Source organism: Hyperoodon ampullatus (assembly GCF_949752795.1).
Source record: "Hyperoodon ampullatus genome assembly, chromosome: 15".
In the NCBI taxonomy this organism is placed as follows: Eukaryota; Metazoa; Chordata; class Mammalia; order Artiodactyla; family Ziphiidae; genus Hyperoodon; species Hyperoodon ampullatus.
Genome location: NC_136928.1, coordinates 87,604,028 through 87,625,658, shown reverse-complemented (window position 1 = coordinate 87,625,658; position 21,631 = coordinate 87,604,028). Strand labels below are relative to the sequence as shown.

Below are 21,631 nucleotides of genomic sequence, written 5' to 3'. Positions count from 1 at the left end.
ATGTCTCCAGTGTGTTCTCCTCTCCCTCCAGTCTGACCCCGCCTCTGGCCAGGCTGGCTTCTGGCCCCCTGGTCACCAAGAGCTTTCACTCCTATCTCCTCCTCCAATGCACAGACTCCTGCCTTCCCCCCTCCATCCCTCCCTCCCACCCTGTCTCTCTCTCTCTCTCCCTCCTGAGAGGACAAAACCTGACACTGCCTGTGCACATACGGTCCTCTGTGACCCACTGGGCCACATCCTGAGGCCGCGGCTTCCACATCCCCTTATCCCCATGGGGCACCTTCCAGGATTGGGAGCTTCTTATAACCACAGCCTCCTTCCTAGCTGTGCTTTTCTCCCCCCGCCCCCGCTGGGGGCGACCACAGTCCCACTGAGGACCCTGCCTCCTCTTCTGGCCTCCCTGGGCCCCCTCCACCACCCGGCCTCATCAGGCTGGCTCCCCTAGGCCTGAGCTTCCATGGGCTGGTGCTCCGTGTCTGGGTCTGGTGCTTCTCTGCTCAGGCTCTGAGTCCATCCAACGCCGGGGACCCGGTCTATTCCTACGGATACCCGGTCTGTTCCTACGTGGATTTGGGCACTTGGCACAGTGCTGCTTAACAAAGAGCTCAGACTCACCAAGTGAAAGGGTGACTGATCACGCGAGCCCTCCCGCCGTGCCCTCCCCTGAGGGCCCCCTTCCCCCCACTGGCCAGGTGGAGAGTCTCCCCCTTGGGAAGGCTGGCCAGCCCAGGGGGATGGAGCCCCTTCCTTCTCTGTTCCCTGGTCCCCAAACAGGACTCCAAGGGCCCTTGGGACATTCTGTCATATATGTGTATCCGCGGGACAGCTGGCCTCCTCAGGGGAGGAATCGCTTCCTTCCCGTGATGCCTCTGTGTCCGACCATGGTCCTGACTCATGGTGTGGAGGTGATAGATGTCAGATGATAGCCCAGAAGACTTCCTCCAAGGAGAAGACAGTAAGATCCTACTGGTTATAAATTTAGGTAGAACTGAACCTAAGCCAATCTTTTTGCTTGTAGAAATTGTTCTTCTATCTTTCCAATCATTTTCCCTCTTCAGCATCCTTTCATTACGTCAGTAGCAACATCTTCCAGCAGGTACTAAATGAACGGCCATTGTGAGCCGCGGAAAGGATGCCTTGGGGAGAGAAAGAGAGAAGTTTCCTCTGTCTTCTGAGGAGCTGATGACAATCCATTTAGGAAGAAAATTTTACATCTGGGCAGAAACTGTGCGGTGGTGACAAGTGTCTAAGAAAGTTTGTGCGGATCGAAGATCCTGCTTCAGATGTTGTGTTTCGACTGTGGGAAAGAGATCTACTCTTTAAAGGTAAGTTGTGATGAATCCTTGTGTAAATAACACAGGATGTAGACGAAACATGGGTGAAATCTGAGGTCCTGCCTGGCTGGAGCCAAAGCTGGGACTCAACAAAACACTTCCAACTTCCATTTTCCAAGATGTTGCAAATTGGGAATGTTTGTTGCCATGCCATTCCTTGGATAAAGGTGGGCATGCATAGTGCCCAGGAAGGAAGTGAGATGATTTGTCCCTCTGGCCCTGTCTCCTGCTCGGTGTTTGGGGGCACACGGCAGAGGGCTCAGAGGAGGAAGACTCTCACGGGCCTCGTGTATCCAGTGCTTCTCCCAGGACCCTTCGTTCTGTCTCCCTGGTCATACCCTCCCCTGCATCCTGTATGTCTGGACTCATCGCTGGCGTGGGCCACACGTCTTAAGTCAAAGGGCAAGGTGTCCCTTTGTCCCCAAATATTCCTTCTGCTCAACGGCTGTGTGTGCAGTGAATACTCAGTAATTAGCCAAACAGAGCATCTTTGAAGCAGTCTATAGAGTCCTGTTCTACCTGGCCACAGAGGTGACCACTTCTCACTTGCCTCTGCACATTTCCCTAAAGAGCACTGTACTTTCTGAAATAAGGCAACTGGGCGAGTTTCCCCAGTGGGGTGAAATCCAGCCCCTCCACCTGCTTGCTCCTTCCTGGTCTCAGGGCACCGTCTACACGCCCACATCCCCTATGTGTTTGGTCAGTGGTAACCGTCCGATCGTCCGTTTGCCTTTTGTGCCGTTGGCGTGTGTGTCTAGGGATGGTTGCTAAGGGCAAGGCTGTGCAGAATGCCACCCTCGGTTGAACCCCAGGGCCTCTGCATGGCAGCAGCCCCAGAAATGTGTGCTTGGCCACTCCCAGCTCACCCACTTGCTGCGCCCACACTTTCAAGTGGAGCTCTCGACAGCCACAGCCAAGGCTCCTGGCTGGGCTGGAGGAGCACAGGGCAGTGAAGAGCCTCAGGCCCTGATGCAGAACCTCTGCTGCTCTTTGCTGGCCTGAATTTTTATCATTCTAACATCTAAAGACACTTTTATATAAAGTTCAGGCACAGTTTCCTCCCTCAGGGGCTCTGACCCTGCCCTGACGCACTTGGCTGTGGCTCTGGTGACCGGACACTGGCTTCTCCTCTGCTCCTGGGCTTGGAATGTTGAGGCTGGTGGGTGGCGAGAGGGGGAACCAGGTGACCGAGACAGAGAAAGATAGCCTTTCACCTTCTGCCTGGCACGAAGCATCGCCCCTCTGCCTGGAAGCCTCTTCCTTACTCAGCTCTGGAGGGTCTCACCCCAGGATCAGTCTTGGGGGTGGCAGCTGGGGTCCAGCTCACCTGAACACTGACAAGTGAGACCATTTAAGAGGAAAAAAAGTGTGGCTTAAATTTCAAACCATGTCTTTTTCTAGAATTTTCTGGCATTAACATTGTTTGAAAAATGACCAATCCTTTAAAAGTTTATCCTTTCACAAACACATTTTTTTTTTTTTTTAGTAAGAAGGAAGTGTTTTAAAAACAATTATTCCATATTACTTGCAGAAGGAAACAGGGACACCTTCCCTTCTGCTGCTGGGAATGCAAACAGGCCCCATCTTGCTGGAAAGAAACTCTTAGAATCATTTCTGTCCTCATGTCCTTCAAGCAAAGGCTCCTCCTTGTGAAAACTGCCCCAGAGAAGGAGCCAGAAGCCACAAAAGCTGTCTGCAAAGACACTTAGCACACAAGATCTATAACATGGGAAAGTTAAAAAAAAACTAAATAAATAATTTCCAATAATAAGAGTTGCATAAGTTACAATATCACCACAGGATGGAAGTTAGCCGTGAAAATTAAAATATTTAGTGACATCAGAAAAGGCTCATGTTATAAAGTTAAATAAACATTTAAAAAAATACACATTTACACCTATAACATGAGACTAAGTAAAAGAGTAAAATGCATTAAAAATCCAAGGAAAAAGTCTGATGTTCTGGGCAAATGTCACATTCCCTGAACGGAGCACAGTGACAAGAACGAGACAGATGTTCATGAAAATCTGCCACCACTTCCACTGTTCTTTCTTTTGTAATCCCATTTTTAGTCCTTATTTAAGGAAATGAGCATTTCCCACCTTTAATCCTAAATCACCTTTGTGCGCATGCAGTATTTCTTTTGGTTTCTGTTGTCAATAAAAATTCCCTGGGAGGATCAGTTAAGACAATTTGAAAAGCTAACTCCTTTTTATCTTTTCAAGTCCTGAAGTTTCAAAGCTGCAAGTCCCAGGCCTTCTTGCCCCATTTCAGGGAGAGGCTGCGGCCGGGCTGTGCGTGGGCTCCAGGGGCAGCATCCACGGGCGGCCCAGCCCAGGGATATGCGGGCTGTGCATGGGGTCCAGGGGCAGCATCCACAGGCATCCTGGTCCAGGGGCAGCATCCACGGGCAGCCCAGCCCAGGGTTATGTGGGCTGTGCATGGGCTCCAGGGGCAGCATCCATGGGCGTCCAACCCCAGGCGTATGCAGGCTGGGTGGTGCTGTTGCCTGGCAGACGGGGCTCCAGTGAGAGCCTCGGCCCCCGAACCCCCTCCCCTCTGCCTACACCATCACTTATTAGAAATCGCTTTGGGTTAATTTAAGAAGCATCTCTGGCAAAACCATGCTGCCTCAGGGAAAGTTCAGTCCATTAGTCACTCAAGGTGCTGGCTTTGTCGTAAGCATCTGATCAGTGTCTCCTGAGTTGGGGGGCAGGCGGGGGGCTGTGGTCCAGAGAGTCTGTTACTACAGTAGCGGTAGGGGGGCTCTCTGCCCCCTCCTGAGGGTGGGGTCTGCTCCTACATGCAGCACCAAGAAGCCGCTCCATAATTAGCTCCCTGACATGTGCGTGAACCATGGTGAAGCCGCTCGGTCGCACTGCGTGCAGCACAGCCTGCACCAGAGACCCTGGCTCCAGGATCGGGGTCTGCCCGATCCCCCCGGTGGCCACTGCTGCCTCCCTGCCCTCCTAGCTCTCAGTCTCGCCCTGGTGCGGGGGTCCAGAGGACTCTCAGGGGGGCCAAGACAGTTCATTCAGAAGCACAACCCGCCATGGGATGGGCTGGGGGCTGGCGGAGCGAGTTGGGAGCATCACTGCATCCTAATGCATCATTGAGGAATAAAATTTCTTCCGAGCTGCTCACTCCCTACTCTCCTCCCTAGAGTTTTAGGAGATGCATCCAATCCTGTGGGAAGCGTATCACTGGCCATGTCAGATACAGCATTAGGTAGTATTCATGGCCCACACAGCGGCTACTAAATTACAATGAGTGGATCTTTTAAAATCTGCTGAATTATACAGGGGGAGCTCAGAGCTTTCCCTTACCAGGAAAGGGAAGGTGCATTTATCTTCCTGCTCCCAGGTCCACAGGGCCTCGCAGAGGCTCACAGGGCCCAGGTAGCCCAGTCGGAACGAGGGAAGCAAGCTCTCCACGGGTTGTGCACAGTCTCCAGGGCACGTCCAGATTTTCTTCCAGCCGAGGCACTCTGGGTTTTTACTGCCTGTGTGCCCCCGGCCACCAGGCTCTGCTCAGGCCAAGCATTCAGGGCAGAACTGGCCGGTGACCACAGAGCCTCGCTGGCCCAAGGGACAGGCACAGGGCAGGGCTGGCTGGGGGGTCTGAGCAGCCGGGAACCTCTGCATCCCCCCTGCACACGTGACCTGAAACTCGTGTTGGATCTGGGAGGGAGTCCCCTCACGGGACAAGGCTGAGCCTCCGCAGCCCTGACCTGTCCACACCAGGCCATCCAGTCCTTCTCCAGACAGATGGCCACTGAATATTTCCTCGACTGCCAGCTTCACACATAATTTGGCTTTGTTTGCTGGTTGCTCGCCCAGGACACAACCTCTCTTTACATTACCTGAAAACCCCACTAGAGCAGGTGACTGCCTTTGGCACACACAGGCCTGTGCCCTCGGGAGCCATGACCTCACACTTGGGGGACATCTGAATCCCCTGGAGGGGAGGGAAACAGACAGCGGGGACCCTGACACATCTTCTGAGTTGGCAGGTTTGGGGTGGGGCATGTAGCCAGGATGCTTCCTTTCCAGGAAGTTCTCGGTGATACTGATGTTCCAGGCTTTGGGGAGGATGCCCGGCCTGAGTGGAGCTGATTCAGCCTTCAGCCCAGGGATGGCTTGGCAGTCAGAAGGCTCAGGCCCGGCTGTGGACCCACTGGAGCACCAGATCTATGAGGACGGTGTAGGTGGCTTATCCGGAGCTCCTCTTCACTGAACCTGACCCCTCCGGCCTCCTCTGGACTTTGGGGCCCCGGCAGGCAGCCCTGGGATGAGGTGAGAACCAGGCGTGGGGGTGATTGCTGGGGAGATGCCGGACAATGGGGCAGAAGTGAATTGACCTCAATTCCCAGTTTACGTGACGATTCATTCTGTACCGTTTAAGCCAGTCTTCAGTGGGGTTTCCATTTTTTTTGTAGTTGGAAATGGTCTAAGTCACACAGAAACTTTTTCAGACTCAAACAGTGCAATCTCATCAAACTAACATTACAGCTAAGAGGGCAGAGCTTCTTTCCTCTAACTCTGTCACGAGTTTTAGCAGGAAGAAGGTTCTGGAGTTTGGGGGTTCAGTCATTTCTTGGGGTCTCATCTTGGAAGTCCTGTTTTCTCTTCAGGACCTAAGATCCGAGAAGGAGGAGAAGCAATCGGACCTAAGATCCGAGAAGGAGGAGAAGCAATCACTTTGCAGAAGGACAAAGGTCATCCTCGTGACTCCTTGGGCTTCTCAAAGTGTGGGTGTAAGTAATAATACTAACGACGTGATTGCTCTCAAATGTGGATTTGAAGAGCTGGTCGCAAGGCTGACTTCTCCGGAATCACTGGTTCTGACTGCAGATTCCAGGCACCTGGAGTTGCTGCCTGGACTTGTCACCTGGACACGCTGGACTCAGCGTGAGGGGCTCACACGTCCGTCCCGTCCACCCTCCCCCATCATTCACACCTCTCTGAGGACCATCCAGCAGCCACTGACTCTGGGTGTCGCCTCTCCTGTCCCTGGTGGTGTGGACGTGCAGGGAGCCCGCACACAGGTTGGGGAAGACCAGCTCGGGGCTGCGCAGCCAGCCGTCGGCAGGTGTGAGGGGCTCCTGGTTCACAATCGCCCAGCGGGCCAGCCCTCCCCCCCACCCTCACATCAGGACCCCCTCTCCGCCCACCAGTTCTGAAACGTGGCGGCTGCATACCTGCTAGAATCCCAGCGCAGACTGTGGTCATCGGAACCGGTAAACCCTGAAGGTAGCCGTACCACACACTGATTTCTGCTGTGTATTTTGGAGATATTTCAAAGCCATGTTTACATATCTTTAATCACTAGTCAATAAATCAGACTGAGATTATAATTCCTGTGTTTAGTTCTTAACCAATACAGATTGTAAATATTAGAGACTCTCTAAGTATACTTATGTTTTAGTTCCTACCTGAAAATACCTATATTCCTCCTCTATGAATGTGGAATTATTTTAAAAGTATACTGAATTTTATAAAATGTCAAAAATCCACCCTGAAATGCATTACCTATTTTATTTGCAGTTTTGAATACACTGAATCAGTCACACTGTCTTCTGAAATATGTTAACAGACTCGGCCAGGGCCAGAGATCTGTCCATTTGGGCAGACGTGCTATAGACAAGCAGCAGGCACATTGTTTTCTTGGGATAATGGCCAGGAAGCTTTTTTTTTTTTTTAAATAGAGGATTTACTGTGACAATGAAGGTTAACTGCCACCCCAGTCTGGAAAGACCATGCCTGAATTTTGTGTTTGCACACATACAATTCACAATAAGGCATCAAGCAATGGTGAGTCTGGGAAACCCACTTGCTTTGAATCTTCACTTCAGACAGATAAGTCCCGAGATCACAACATTTTTGCTCTCTCTGCAACCGGGCAAGCTATCAAATTAATGTTAAAATCGGTGTGCCCTAACTTCTGATTCATAATATTAGTGACAAATAGTAAAAAGGACAGGCATGCCGTAAAGTTTATGCAGGGGGTGATGCACAGCGATGCCTCATAAAGAATGAAGGGGGAGGTGTTGGTTCTCGTGGCTCCTGGCTGGGTGGCTGCGTGCTCAGAATTCTTCATAAACGCCCCAGAGTGTGCCCTGCTGCACAGCAGCCATACATTAATTAGAGCATAAAGCCGACACTGCAGTGTTTCCATGCACCCAAGTGGATCTTCATTTTTCACATGCGGGACCCTACTAATTAAAATCAACTTTGCAATTAAATGTGGAAAATTGTGTTAAACTTTCAAGCGTGGTTAGGAAAAAATGCAATTATTTTTAGGGTTTTTTATTTTAATGCAAATGGAAATTCTACCCATGTGAAACCAGTAAAAGGGAGGTATAGGGATCCCTATTTCTCTTTCTTCTTCTCTGTCTCTTTCTTTCTTTCCTTTTTGATTATCGATTCTCCTCTCAGTTGCACGTTGAAATGCTCCACTATCTCTCCCAGTGCCTGGCTCTCTTCCAAGGCTTTTAGTGAGAGCTCTTTGTCAAAGGCATGAATAAAACAGCCCCCAGGCTGCTGGCAGCATCCAAATGAGGCATGCATACATCAGGAAGCAAGCCCTCAGCTCCAGGTCCAGAACAAGCTCCCGTGAAGACAGGCAATTATTCACCCGCGGCTGCCGCCATGGCAATCACACTGGTAGGTGCAAAGGTATATGAGATGGAAAAAAAATCTGAAGAAGGAACGTACACCATAAGCCAGAGAGAATTTAACAATTTTCTAATAAAAAAATAAATCTACCATTTGGAGCTTTTAATTTTAAAGTTTCAAGATAAATTGATTTGACTCTGAATTTTCTAAATGGGGAAGGATTTAAATATAATACCAAAGCCATCCCCTGGCTTTTGGGGGATTGTTGATTGTGCAAGTCTCTCAAGCTAGATTTCGGATCAAATATCTCACCAGAACCTTATGCTCAACAAACAGTAACTTAAAAAACAGCTGTGAAGGGTAAATGTAAATAAAATCCATTAAATTTCAGAAGTAAATTCAGAGGGTTCACAAAACCAAGGATGTGAAGAATGAATCCACAGTAAAAGTTCTCTTTCCCTCTCCCCCTCTCTCTCCCCCTCTCATTGGAGGCTTATACAAAAATCACCATTCAGAAAACAATAAGTAAATCCAATTAATTCTAAATGGTCCAGTATGTATATAACTATTATAAGGAAGGCTAAAATTCAAATTCCTCTACATTGTTTAATATTTATTAACCTGAAATAGATACTAATATTTTTATTATTCCTATTTTTAAGTTTTATTGGGACTTCGATGATGAATTTAGTGTCTATATATTCATCCCTTTGTAACATCAAGTTGCACTGTATCTTTAACACAAATAGTATTTTATATCAATATAAAGGTGTTTTAGGGTTTTAAATGCTTACAGGTCACGAGTCTGCCTGAACACTGGGAAGGAGGTGGTCCAGGGAGGAGAGTGGGGCATCCAGGACTCTCCCTTCCCTGAATTTGGGCGTCTAAGAACCAAACTCTGGAAAACTCACTTAGGATGGCGGAGGGGTAGTTTTGCACCTGCAAAGAAAGCCTGGGATCGGCCCCTGCATTTGAGATGCAAACTTCAGCTACCCATAAATACCAGTTTAGAAAAGACGTGTGCACTCAGAGCACTGGACTGTGTGCAGTCAGGTGTGCAGAAAATGTGAGAGGTGAGTGGGAAAGAAGAGGTCGGGTTTGCTGTGTACAGAAAAGACTGAGTTGGTGTTTTGTTTCACGACAGGAGACTTACTTCTGGCCCTGACTGCAAACCCGTGATGTTCTGTCGTACTCATGTGCTAATAATATAAAACCTGAAAAGTCAGAGTCATGTGTCTGGACACTAATGATGTTTCTGAAGATAACGGCTGGTGATATTGTTCTCTGCCTGGAGGCCTGGCCCTGTTCACATGCATCAGGGCAAAAAATATTGACTGAGCTCGGATCCCTGCTGGTCAGTGTGCAGGGATTCAAAGAAATGGACCTTCAGTGCCAGGAGGGTAACCCCTCTGAGGAACTGGTGTGCTGCCTGCATCAGATAATGAGGCTCTGTCATTCTTCTTCCTCTTTTTTTACCTTGACTGCCCAGAGACTCAGCACTGAATGGAATACTGTATCAGAACTCCTGATACATCCTGGGTTTCTGGTAAAATTATGTTTTCATTTCCCTTATGTTTTTCCTAATTTATCTTTTTGATTCAACCTTTAACTGTGCAGTTGTACATGTGTTTATCAGGCACCTCAAATTGATGATGAACTGTTAACACAAATAAATACCCATGAATAGATTATCTTTAGTTCAAGGACATAATTTTTGAATAAGGCAGACCAACCAATAAAGTAAGTATTATAACTTTAATTCCTACCTCTCAATTTTTAACCAGGATCTTAAATTGTGAATGCCTTGTGAATTCAGATTATTGTTTAAATTCACAGGTCTTATCTGATGATTGATCCTCCTCTATCACCTATTCCCCATTTCTTACAAATCCACGACCCTACCTCTATCACACAGGAAAAAAGCCATCAGCCTTAGAAGCTATCATGAAAAGCCAAATCCCCGCTGAAGCAGCAAGGCCACCCGCCAATGTGCGTGCCCCCCAAAGCAATAAGAAGGTACACTGAAACTGTGATCAATATTTGACTTCCTTAGAAATTTTCTTGTGTTCAAAATAAAGATTAACTGAGAGGCATCATTTTACCACTTGATATCAAATTTCTTAAAATTTTATTTTTTATTTTTTACATTGTTGATTCCCCTCACCTGCCTCCAATTAATTTTTGCACGTTCAAAAAAATAGATACTTCAATATACTAAGAGAATGCCTTTTTATTTGGCTATGAACTGGTATGATATGTGAGTAAAATGAAATTGTAGCCTTAACGGGGATATATTCATTGGAAAATGTATCTTTAAAAGACTGAAGTAACGGGCAGTTTCATCAAGACCTGAACTGAGGCTGCTGCTCTTGTCCTATTTGAAGGGGCCTCATGTGCTCCGAGTATCAGCAGGGACAGGGCAGCGGGCAAGGTGACACCTGTGTTGGTGTGGGCGGGTAGTGCAGGTATTTATGTGCATGAGCAGCTGTCAGAGGGGAGAAACTTTCATTTAGGAAATCTTTTAAAAAATAGAAAAAAACAAAGCCAGATATAATTGAAGCCTCACAAATTTGAAATAGCACTAGTCAAAAGATGTTGATGTATACACGAATCTTATCTATTACAAAGAGCCCCTTTTCAGTCTGAGCAATTCAAATGTCACCACTTAGTTAAAAATTGCTGATAGTATACAGACATGAAAAAATAAAATTTAGAAAGCCTCACTTGATACCTCAGTGAGATTCCTTGGAGAGAAGTCTTATCTGTGACATAAGTTTTGAATGGTAATTAGTTTTACATAACAAAGTCTGCAACTTTCTCATTATAAAACCGAGGAAATTTGAAGTCAATACATGTTAAATAATCCACCCAAAGCCCCTTGGGTAATTAGTGGCAAAGGGGAAACGAGGCCCAGTGTCTGTGTACTGGGTTCCCACAGTATGCCTCCCCATTCACTATTTCTATTAAAACAGTGGGAATTCCAATAATTGCAAACACTATGACTCATGGTAAAAAATAACATTTTAAATTTAAAAAATTGAAATTATTTTTGCTGTAAAATTTTCCAATTTGGCTGTTTCTGTGACTCCTCTCTAAAATTCCGCCTACTTCACTCCTGAAAAATTCAGGGTGTTCTGTGCTCTCAGCAGCATCAGGTCTCAGAGGAGGGTGGAGCCCAGCTGTCTTCGCATTGTTCCCAGCCTAAGGCTGAGCATGATTTTCTGAGCAGTGGAGGAGATCCCAGGGAGAGCTGTGCACACACACTGCATCCCACAGGGCCCATCAGTCCACAGCTCTAGGGGATGCACCTTGGGTAGGAATAGAAACGCTTGAAACAATTCTTTGGGAACTTCATGATTTTTCCAGCAAAAGCGTGGTTATGACACCCAATTAAAACTAGCTGACACCTAATTAAAACTTTTTAGTCAAATTTAATTGTTCTTTCTAGTAGCAAAATAACCAAATTTAACTATTGTCTAGTGAAGTGATGATTAGGGGAAAAAATCCACTGATGGTTGGCTAACTTGTTTTCCATTGTAAACATAAGCAATCCAGTTTTTAAAAACTGGATTTTTAAAAAAGAATTTACATATATACTCCTTCATAAAGTAACAAATAGTTTAAAAAACCCACATATTTAAATTACATACTTCAATAATTTTTCATAATCAAATAATAATACAATAAATTAAATATAATAATTTAAGCCACAAAATTCTCTTAACCATGCCTGTCGTCCCTTTGGTATGAAACCATTTCATCATGGATGCCCACTGAACATCCCCTGCCTCCTTAAATGCTAGCGTGGGTATTTTGGAGGACTTTGTAATTTTCCCCTTGATGTTGATAAAGGACTATCATAGTCATTGCTTGATTTCATCCGTAAATGAGTGTCCAGCTGTAAAGAAATAAAGTGGAAAGCAGCGAGGGACGGTCACCCTGGGGTGCTCAGGGCACCTGCTCTAGCTCCCGAGCTTTGGGTACCTGGGCCTGGCCCCTGATGGCTGCTTGGGCTGAATGGCCTCAGTCCTCGCACCCTTGTTTGTGGGAATTAGCCAAAAATGTGTCACGGCCTGTAAACATTTCTAACTCATCATAACCCAAACCTTCCACTGAAAGGTGAAGCTGCCTTAATACCACAGGGAAAGGGATCTTGGGGGAAGTGAATCTCAAGCCTGAGCTAGCTGCACGTGACTCGCAGTCTTGGTGTGAAGGATGCAATTCCGTTGCGGCACATTCTAGCAGCAATTACCTGCCTATCCTGTGCTCCAGGTGTTGCCACCTCTGTCACAGACATGAAATGCCGGTATTTACGAGCATCATCTCTAAGCCCCAAAGCCTCACGAGCGTGATCTGTCTGGACTTTCCCCTCTTGCTCTGACTTTCCCCTGCAGCTGCCCGGTGCCAGCCTGGACCTCCTTTCCCAGGATGAGCTGAGTGCCCACAGGAAGATCAGGAAGTTCACGCTTTACTTTACCACCGGATGTTTACCATCCTGAGCTACGGAAGGAGAAAACGGGGAGGAGGAATATGGCTCCCAGTGACCTAGGGGAGGATCCCAGGGAGCAAGTGGGGAGAGGTGCAAGGCTGGTCCTCAGTCGTCACCCCTGGCGTGGGGTGAACGCTACCCCAGAAGGAGCTCAGAACGTCTTACAAGAGCCCCACGTCTGAGGAGGACAGGAAAGCTTCCCCAAGATGGTCCCCATTCACTGTGCCCATGAGTCACTCAGCATGGCGTGAAAAACCGAGGCCTTACCTTCTGTGTCTCGCATATTTTCCGCTGACGTGGCCACTGCCGTCACAGCCAGGGGTGGGACAGCTGCAAGAGGAAAGGATGGGTCACTCAGGTGCCACCTGGACGGGAGGGAAGCGGGGGACGCAGACAGACAGGGAGGACTGGAAACTGGGAGGAGGGGTCTGGGGTGCAGGCCCTGGGTCCCCTGGGAGCGTGAAAGCCCTGTCTCTGCTACGACGCACAGTCTCTGACCGCTGCTGGGGATGAATCCTGCCCGCTCTCCGAACAGGCTAACTGCCCATCCTGTTCACTGACCTGAACAGCTCCTGTATGGCCGGCTCCACAGGAACTGCAGAGAGAGGAAAAGAGCAAATTGATGATCGATCCCAAGAGCCCCTCTTCCACAGACAGCTACCGAGAGGGTGGTGTCCAGGCCGGGTCTGAGGGCTTCTGCAGGACAAAGGGAATCCCAGCAGGGGCCCCAGGGACCTGGAAGCAGGGACATACCTCGAACCCCTTTGGACCGCGTGCGATGCCGCTTCTCCTCAGTGTCCACCTCCATCTGGGGAGAGAGGAAGGTGGTCAGTGTGCTTTCCTGCTGGCAGTTCAGGGACGGGTTCCCTCTGTGAAGGGGTGCTGCTGGGAAAGGACCAGGCAATCTAAACGTGTTGTTTAAAAATAACAAAGCAGACCTCGTCTTGCAGGGCCCCTACAGTGGAAGACTTTGATTAGGACACACCTGGGTCGGTCAGTCTGAGTTGTACTTTGTACCAAGAATATAATGGATAGGGCTGAAGTTTGCAAGAAGGAAAAAATGCATATATTAATGTCTAGATTCTCCTTGTAGCTGAAGTGTTTAACCTGATCAAGGAGTCACGGCGGGGAGGAGGGGTATGTCACAGAAGGACACGTTTTAGCATGCAGGCTACTCTCGCCATGGTCTAGTCCTGGGGGACAATTGCATCTGCCTTGATCTAAATCGTCAGGACACTTTCCAGGGTCACAGCAAGGCTCACACTTGGAGATGACAGAGTGTTTCCATCTATTACCTTGCAGGGTCCTCACACGATTCTGTAAGGGAGGTGTCTTTATTACACTTCCTTTACAGCTGTGACTTGTCCAAGATCATTCAAGGGGCAGCTTTGGTGCAGGATCCTGAAACCAGCCACTGTCTACACTTCCTCTTTAAGCCACGGGAACATACTGCCAGGTGGGTGAATGTGAGTAATTTATACACAGCAAAACCGCATCATGGGAGAATTCCACTCAATGCATCAGAGGGGCTGACAAGAGATGAGTAGTAAAGACGACAGCTCCTCTGACCAGATTCCAACCTGGACTGTGTCATTTTTCACCCTGCCCATTGTGGCCAGAGCTGCATTCTGGGCAGAAGATGGGGATATTGTAAAATGTCATGTATTGGGGTGTGTGTGTGGGAGAGATGGATTGGGGGTTTGAGATTAGCAGATGCAAACTAGTATATATAGGATGGATAGACAACAAGGCCCTACTGTAGAGCACAGGAAACTATATTCAATATCCTGGGATAAACCGTAATGGAAAACAATATGAAAAAGAATATATATATCTATAACTGAGGACAGCAGAAATGAACACAACATTGTAAATCAACTAACTATACTCTAAAAACAACAACAAAAAAGTCACATATGCACAGTTCACTTCTTTCACAGTTTATGACAAGAAACGTCAGAATTTGGGAAAGAAGACTCTAGTTGGACAATTGTGGTTCTGCTAGGTGACATTATAGAAAAGACCTGGGTGGATCTGCTATTGAAATAAACCATAAGCAAGGTGAGATCCTGCACAGAATCTGATTTAATGTTCATACCAACTGACTAACAAATATTTATTTATTACTCTTGTGTGTGGAATAATAAAAATACCTATAATAAAAAATGTAAGTTCATTTAATGAGCTTAATATCTTAATGGGTGAGGTATCTGCACAGACATAAGATTTGGCAGATTTAATAAAATAAGAAGAATTTCAGGAAAGGACGAGCCCACGCGAGGTGAATCACGGAGGGGGAATTTCTCAGGGAAATTGAGATACTTCAGGACGACTAGTTTAGGTGTAGAAGGAAGAAAGGACTTACACACCCATCGTGTGTATAGATACATGCAGAGGCTCAGCTGACACGCAGATGCTAGAAACGTGTACTTGGATGGACGCGCCAGTGAATGAGTTGGCGAGTCTGTTTGCTTGGGAGATGGTGGGTCAAGGAGACGGCGGGAACAAGGTGGAATCTCGGGGTGACGGTCTTGGCGGAGCAGGGAGCGCTTGGCCACAGGGAGAGTGGGAAGGGCACCCCGGGGGCCTGGACAGACCTGGAGGGTCACTAGTGACCCAGCGGATAGACAGCTGTTGTTGGTTCTTGAGCGCGGGAGGGATCCCTCACCAGCATATTTATAAAGAAATGAATTCGGCAGCAGTTCGAGAGAGCGCAGAGGGGCGCAGAGTGGGCCAAGAGGAGACGCCCTGCCCGGGGTGGGGGAGGGTCTCCACCAAGTCGGCCTGAGTCCTGGGACGCAGCTGACCCTGCAGGGAGGACGGACGCAGGGAGACTCAGAGGAGCTGGGAAACGTTTCAGGGAGGGTCGACGTGGCGCGCGGTGCCGGGCCTCCTTGGGTGGCCGCCCTTCCTCTGCTGCATCAGCCCCGCTCAGGGTGTGGAAGCCCGGAAGGCAGACGCAGTGTGAGTCAGCAGTACCCCGGGTGGCACGTCACAGCTCTGAGGCGGCTACTGCACCTGGAAATCCTCCCCAACGCTAACAGTTTAGCAAAGCGCGCAAACAGGGCCCACACGCCCCGGGACGACGGGTGACGGAGGAAATGCTGGGTCCTGTTCTGTGCAAGTGGAGCATCTCCTGACACTGCACACCTGTCGTAGGACCAGGGATGCAGAGACGACGGGATGGAAGACTGTTCTTTAAGGAACTCAAAACCGAGTGGAGACGTTGTGTCAGGGCCCTGAGAACATAACAGAACACAGACGAGCTGAAGGTAACCCTTCGGGAGGTGGACAGAGGCTCTCAGGTAGAATCAAAATATGCGCCGTTTTCAAGGAAAATTACAGGTTTCAGGTTAAAAAAGGGTGGGGACAGATGTTCCAGGCAGAGGGAACAGGACACGCAAAGGCCCTGGGGCACAGGCACGTGGGGAGTTCCGGGGGCGTCTGGGGGTGCTTGGGGTTCACTGGGGGGCCTCCTTCAGCTGGCGTGGGCTCCTTGGAGCTTCAGAGGGACACGGCCAGTCACGCTCGGGAAGCCCATACCCTTGTCACGGATGCTTGTGCAGCATCTGAAATAAACTCCGGCCGTCGCCCAGGAGAGGGCTTGTCACCAAAAGGGCACTGAGGTCATTGCTCTGTGGGTATAAAGTTGAAAACCTTGGCTTACTAGCTAATTGCTCATATGGTTGCCTAAGAATTGTTTTATTTTTTACATTTAAGTTTTAATCCATATTTTTTACATATGGGGACAACCTTATTTTCTTCTAGATGGACAGTTAATTCTACCACGAATCCTTCAATTAATAAATACTAGCTCCACCCCTGCCCCAACTAAAATACACCCTCTTGCTGTGCTAATTTCCCACCCCAGCTGGGTCCCATTGTGGACTGTTCTGTGCCACTGCTCTGTTTATTCCAGGGCCAATCCTGTTTGAATTCCAGGTTCTGTAGTGGGTTTTGCTCTCTTGTAAATAAGCCTTTAAGGGTGGGATTAACATACGCACACTACTGTATATAAAATAGAAAACCAACAAGGACCTACTGTACAGCACAGGGAACTATACTCAATATTCTGTAATAACCCATAAGGGAAAAGAATCTGAAAAGGCAAAGTAGCAAAACAGACTCAAACTTCCTTTTCACACTCACATATCAATGTCCGGAAACTGCCGGCGAGGTTCAGATTAGGCAGAAAGCGTACAATTCACAGTGGGAAATACGTGAGGAGGTTTTTCCATTTTCCAAGCCTACACCTGCGAGTGTGGGCAAGGCCCCCGACTCCTGCAGGCCCCCCTGCCTGCGTCCCCACTCCTGCCTGTTTTCACCCACCCTTTCCCCCATGACGGCGTCTTCCTCGGAAGCATCAGGGGAGCTGTGTGTTTGAATTTGCTCTTCCAAGGAGTCTGAGACCTGAGCTGCAGAAGCTTCACTGGTGATGCCTGAGCCGTTCGTCAGCAGCGCTTTCTAACCTACGGGCTCTGGTCTTGCCTGGGCCTGGACAGTAGCAACCTGGTTACCTCTGTCTGGGTTTCTGATTCCCACTCTAGTGATTCACATTGAGAAAAGTCATCCTTAAGGAACTACTACAGCATTCATTCTTTTATTTGTAAGCCCACTGTTTATTTTAAAAATAAAGAGAGGTTTTCTTAGGAGCTTAAAATGGTTTTATACTTAAAGTCTAGAATTTTAAAAGTTTACTTTTGAACCAACAGAAGCCATCAGAATGACTCACTGAAGAGAGGGCAGTGAATTATGTTGTAATATGTAAACTCGAATCTGGAAGCAGGATTTATTTTACTATTGGATTTCCCCCCATCCTCCCCACCAGTAAAATGCACACTCTGGTCAGGTTGAGCCTTAGTGAAGATAACAGAGTATTAACTATACCCAAAATCGCATATTGGTAGATTCCTTCAGGCCTTTGGAGGCTGAACAGGCTCCAGGCCACAGCAATGCCCCTGGGAGGGGCTGGATGTGGGGTCCTGGGACCGCGAGGGCCCATTGGTGTTCTAACCCATGTCTCCATTCACCGTCACTGGCTCTCCCTCTGCAGGGACGGGGCAGGGGGACCCTCGGGCCGCAGTCTGCACGGTGGGCAGCTGGGACTCGACACAGAGCCTGAGCTCCTCCTCCTCCCCAGCCACTCCCCAATCACTGGGGAAGTAGGGGTCACTTTGTCATCAGCCAGGCCCTACCTATCACCTGCTGCCACCCAACCTGCGGTCACTGACTGTTCATTAGCATCACCGAGGAGGGAGGGTTGCAGGCAGGCGGCAGCCCGAGTTGTGTGACAGTGAGAAAGTCGGGGAAGGTATAATGAAGGGAAACTAGAAGCTCTGGCAAAACCAAGGGTGCAGATCAAACTGCGTGCAGCTGTTTCCCCGAGAGCTTTCATGCCCGGGGTCACCGTCTCCTAGGTAACCGAGGTCTCCTAGGTAAATGAGACCGGCTCCACGCAGCTCCACGTGATGGAAGCTGCTTCCTCGTCTCAGTTCAGACGCAGGGAAGTTTTGCTTCATAAAAAAAATCCACCGGGAAAGATCAGCGAGGATCGGAGATTATGTATCGTAGGCATCCTTGAGTAGAGTTTAAAAACATACTGTAACAATTTGAAGTGTTTTCCAAAATATGACATTTTCTGCTTTTTAGTGAATTTAACGTAGTGCAAATATGTTGAGATTGAGGATTCCTATCCAATATTTATATTAAGACAAAGGATAGCGTTATTGTCCAAAGGTTACAAAATTAGAAGAAATAAAGGGGTTTATGGTCCACGGTTTATAATTTTTCAGTTTAGTTATCCCACCTCTTAGGATGGAAATAAGGAAAAATTAGACAAATAAAACACAGACGAAGCCTTGGGTTTTCCGCTCCTAACTTTTCCTTTGCTTCCTCCTCTCCTTTACCCGGTCACGGAGGAGGGTACCCAGTCAACTCCCCTCAAAGGAAGGAGACCACGGCTCCCACCGCTTCACCCCAGACGCACATGTTTGCAGAGGGACGGTTGGTGCTGACAGAGGCAGGAGAGACTGAGACGAGAAACCAGGAATTCTCTGGGCAAACATGAGAAGGAAGCCGCTGGCTGCTGCCCGCCTCCTGGACCTGACTGCGGTGTGAGCCGGGCCTTGCCCACCTGACCCCCATGTGAGCCGCTGCCTCCGTGCTCAGGGACCAGAGGGAAAGACACATACACTCCTCACTCCTGGACGATTCTGTGAGTAGCAGTTTTGGGGGAAATCTAGCATAACAGAGGAAGTAGCATATTTGCAGTTCATTGGAATGAGGAGGTTTGGAGGCTGATTAGTTTATGAACAGGTCAATAAGTACTTAGTAAACGTCAAGCAATTCTTTGTAGCCTACAAAGAATTCCTAAAGTCATTGTAAAACACGGCATTAGACACATAACCATGACCTGCACTGGAGCAGGAAGCAACACCCCTTCCTTGAGGCTCTTAATACATAACACATCGGATCCACACCTAAAACTCTGGAGATTTCATATCCAAATCTGAATTCCTGACTTTTTTCTGGAAAAATCAGGGGATCTGGAAACATTACTCTCTTGGCAACAGTTGGCTGGTGTGGCTGCGTTCCACGTGGGAGCCCCATGTCCATCCCATACCTTGTGTGTGACCCCCGCCCAGCCCTGGGGTGTTTGACTGTGTTGCTCTTGATCTGGTTCCAGTTGTCTCAGAAGAGGGGCTCCGACAATGCTGACAGCTGTGTCCAGGCTGCCTGGGGCTGGGTCTCCCTGGGGGGTCCCTGCTCCTGCCCAGGGCTCTCTGCCCTGGAGGATAACTGCGCTTGAGGACAGCAGAGCAGAACATCTAAGTTCCAGGGCCTCTCAAGAGTCAAGGAGAAGCCAGACCTAAAATACATGAACGTTGTGGGATTTTATGTAATTTTATAGGAATAGTACCCCATCCTAGCTCCAGACCCCGTATCTGTCATCAGGACTTCCGTGGGCAGTGAGGGCCTGAGGTGTGGGTCTCAGAGGGCTGGATGGATTTGCTGAAGGTTCAGAACATGGCAGCCTCTCCAAAAGCCACCTGAGTCTCTGGCCAGGAGCTTCGGCTCAGTGTTTAATGACGTATTTAAATTCCTCTCCATCCCTCTTCTTGGAGTATTTGTTCTTTAGTTTCCCAGAAAGTTCCTGCAGATAAGTTTGCAGAGACTTTGTACTTGTCTTCAAAGGAATTACACTCTTGTCTTAAGGTGCTTATTTAGGCTTCCATCTTCCCCAGAGACACCTGCACCTCCTGCCCCTCCCAGGGAGCCAGCACTCATCAGGGACCCACCAGGAGGGTGGATGTGGGCTGGGCGCAAGGTCCTGTGCGGCTCCTGAACGTCTCTGGGCCCTGCAGACAGTGGGGTAATCTTCTGACTGTCGGCTCTCCTGATGGAGGGGCTGGCATCCTGGGACTCCTCTGTGTCAGCAGCGATCCTCCCCCATCTCTGTGGATGCCCATCTACCTGTGCATGTGGCGAGGCAGGTGCATCTCAGAAGCAGGTGGCCCAGGTGTGACTGTGGCTCCACGTTTACTAACAAAGTGAATCTCAGTTCTGTCATGTGCAAAATCCCTACTTATCCCACTGGGTGGTCAAGAGACTTGGATGGAATGATTTTATGGGAGAACCCGGCCTGGTGCCTGGTACTCGAGAGATGCTTTAAGTTGTCTGTGCATCCTTCCCAGCTTGGTTTTCTAGGTGTCATGTTTTCCCAAAGGCACGGAAACAGAAATGCTCATAATACCCAAGTTAAGGACATACACAACTCTTGTGATGTAGGGTAAGATGATGTCATCTGTGCATTTTTAACTATCTTTTCCTAATACCAAATATTTTACTGGCCTTTGAGTATCTGAACCAGCACCATGGTGCGTAGCTTCAGAGTACAGTCTCCATAATGACTTCTAGAGCCCCAAATTTGGCTATATTTACAAAACTTAAAACGTGTGTGGGTGTGTGTGAAGAGGTGGGGAACACAACTTTCTTTTCTAGTTACAAGTATTTCTCTTGCACTTTTGACAATCTTCCTTAATCCAAGTATTTTAATAGTTTCTAGATTCTTAAGTTCCCTGGACCAGGCTGGAGAACTGCTATAGTCCTGGCACCTGGAGACATGGGGGCATCTCAGACCCACCTGTGCACAGGTGGACCTGGCCCCAGTGAGCGGTGCCAGGCAGTCTGGGACAGAACAGGCGTGTTGGTCTCTGGTTCTTTAGCTCCTGGCACGGTGCCTGGCACAGAGCAGTTGTTTGGTGATAAATATTTGCTGAGTTGTACTAAATAAAAATACATAAGCTCCATTAAAGATTCTGTGGACATTGGGCAAACTTTCTTGGCAACGTGGGGAAGGAGGGAAGTTATTTGAGGGGCTTTGATGTTCTACACAGTAAAGGAAAGGAGGGAAAAAAAGTGCATCATTTCCCAGAACTCAATATCCCTCCACAGGAAGGGGAGTCTTCAAAAAAGTATAGAATGAATATTCAAAAGAGACAAGCTGAAGATGGTTCAGGGACGCCTCACAGGGTCCTCACGGCGACTCTGGCTTCTGCCTGGAAGCAGCATCACGTGGTGGGTCAAGATTACAAAGTACAGGACTTTCAGAGGGTCAGTCAGTGACTTGGGCCAAGGTCAGGCAACTAGAAGACAGCGGAGCTGGAGGTCACGGCCGAGTCCCATGCTCAAGCGCTTGACCACTGCCATCTGCCCCCAACTTCAGGGCTGTGAGGCCACTTCCCGGGGGTCCTGGGCTTCTCCGTGCCCACCCCTGCCCCAGCGCTTTTAACCTGTTCCTCTCACGGGCCTTCCTGCTCCCCTTCGGCTCAGGACCCCCACGCGGCCTGCTGACTTTGGTGACGGTCCCATCTCTCCTTCGCTGTGAAACTTCTCCAGCGGTGGCCTTTCTCCCAGCCACTGGAGGACGTCACTTCTGGAACCCGCTTCCGAGGTCACTGGGGCCTGTTCCCTGACTCCCCAAAGCCGATCTGATTCATCCCTCAGCAGACACTCATGCTACCACCCCGTTTCCCCGGATCACTGGCTCCTGGTCCCCGGATCTGTCTGGTCCCTCAGGTCCACACACGCCCAGAGCAGAGGTGTCCACTGCCCTGCTGCCACGGCTCAAGCCAGCACCTCTAGTCCTGACCTCTCATTTCAACCTCGAGTCCACACTCTGGCTGCTTCCA

At 48.8% G+C, this 21,631-nt stretch overlaps 1 protein-coding gene across 7 annotated transcripts in view; it reads right to left on the bottom strand.

Annotated features, from left to right (window-relative positions):
* MYT1L (myelin transcription factor 1 like) overlaps window positions 1–13,248 on the bottom strand; it is a gene marked incomplete at both ends in the record, with an annotated part of 135,813 nt that extends 122,565 nt beyond the window's left edge. For 5 of the 7 annotated variants that reach the window (XM_079720699.1, XM_079720700.1, XM_079720701.1 and 2 more), the window contains 3 exons: window positions 12,708–12,770; window positions 13,002–13,035; window positions 13,194–13,248. In XM_079720699.1, the coding sequence (XP_079576825.1) occupies window positions 12,708–12,770; window positions 13,002–13,035; window positions 13,194–13,248 (152 nt within the window). The remainder of the gene's footprint in view (window positions 1–12,707; window positions 12,771–13,001; window positions 13,036–13,193) is intronic. The other 2 variants (XM_079720702.1, XM_079720705.1) reach the window with 1 other exon arrangement.
* Between the last annotated feature and the right edge of the window lie 8,383 nt (window positions 13,249–21,631).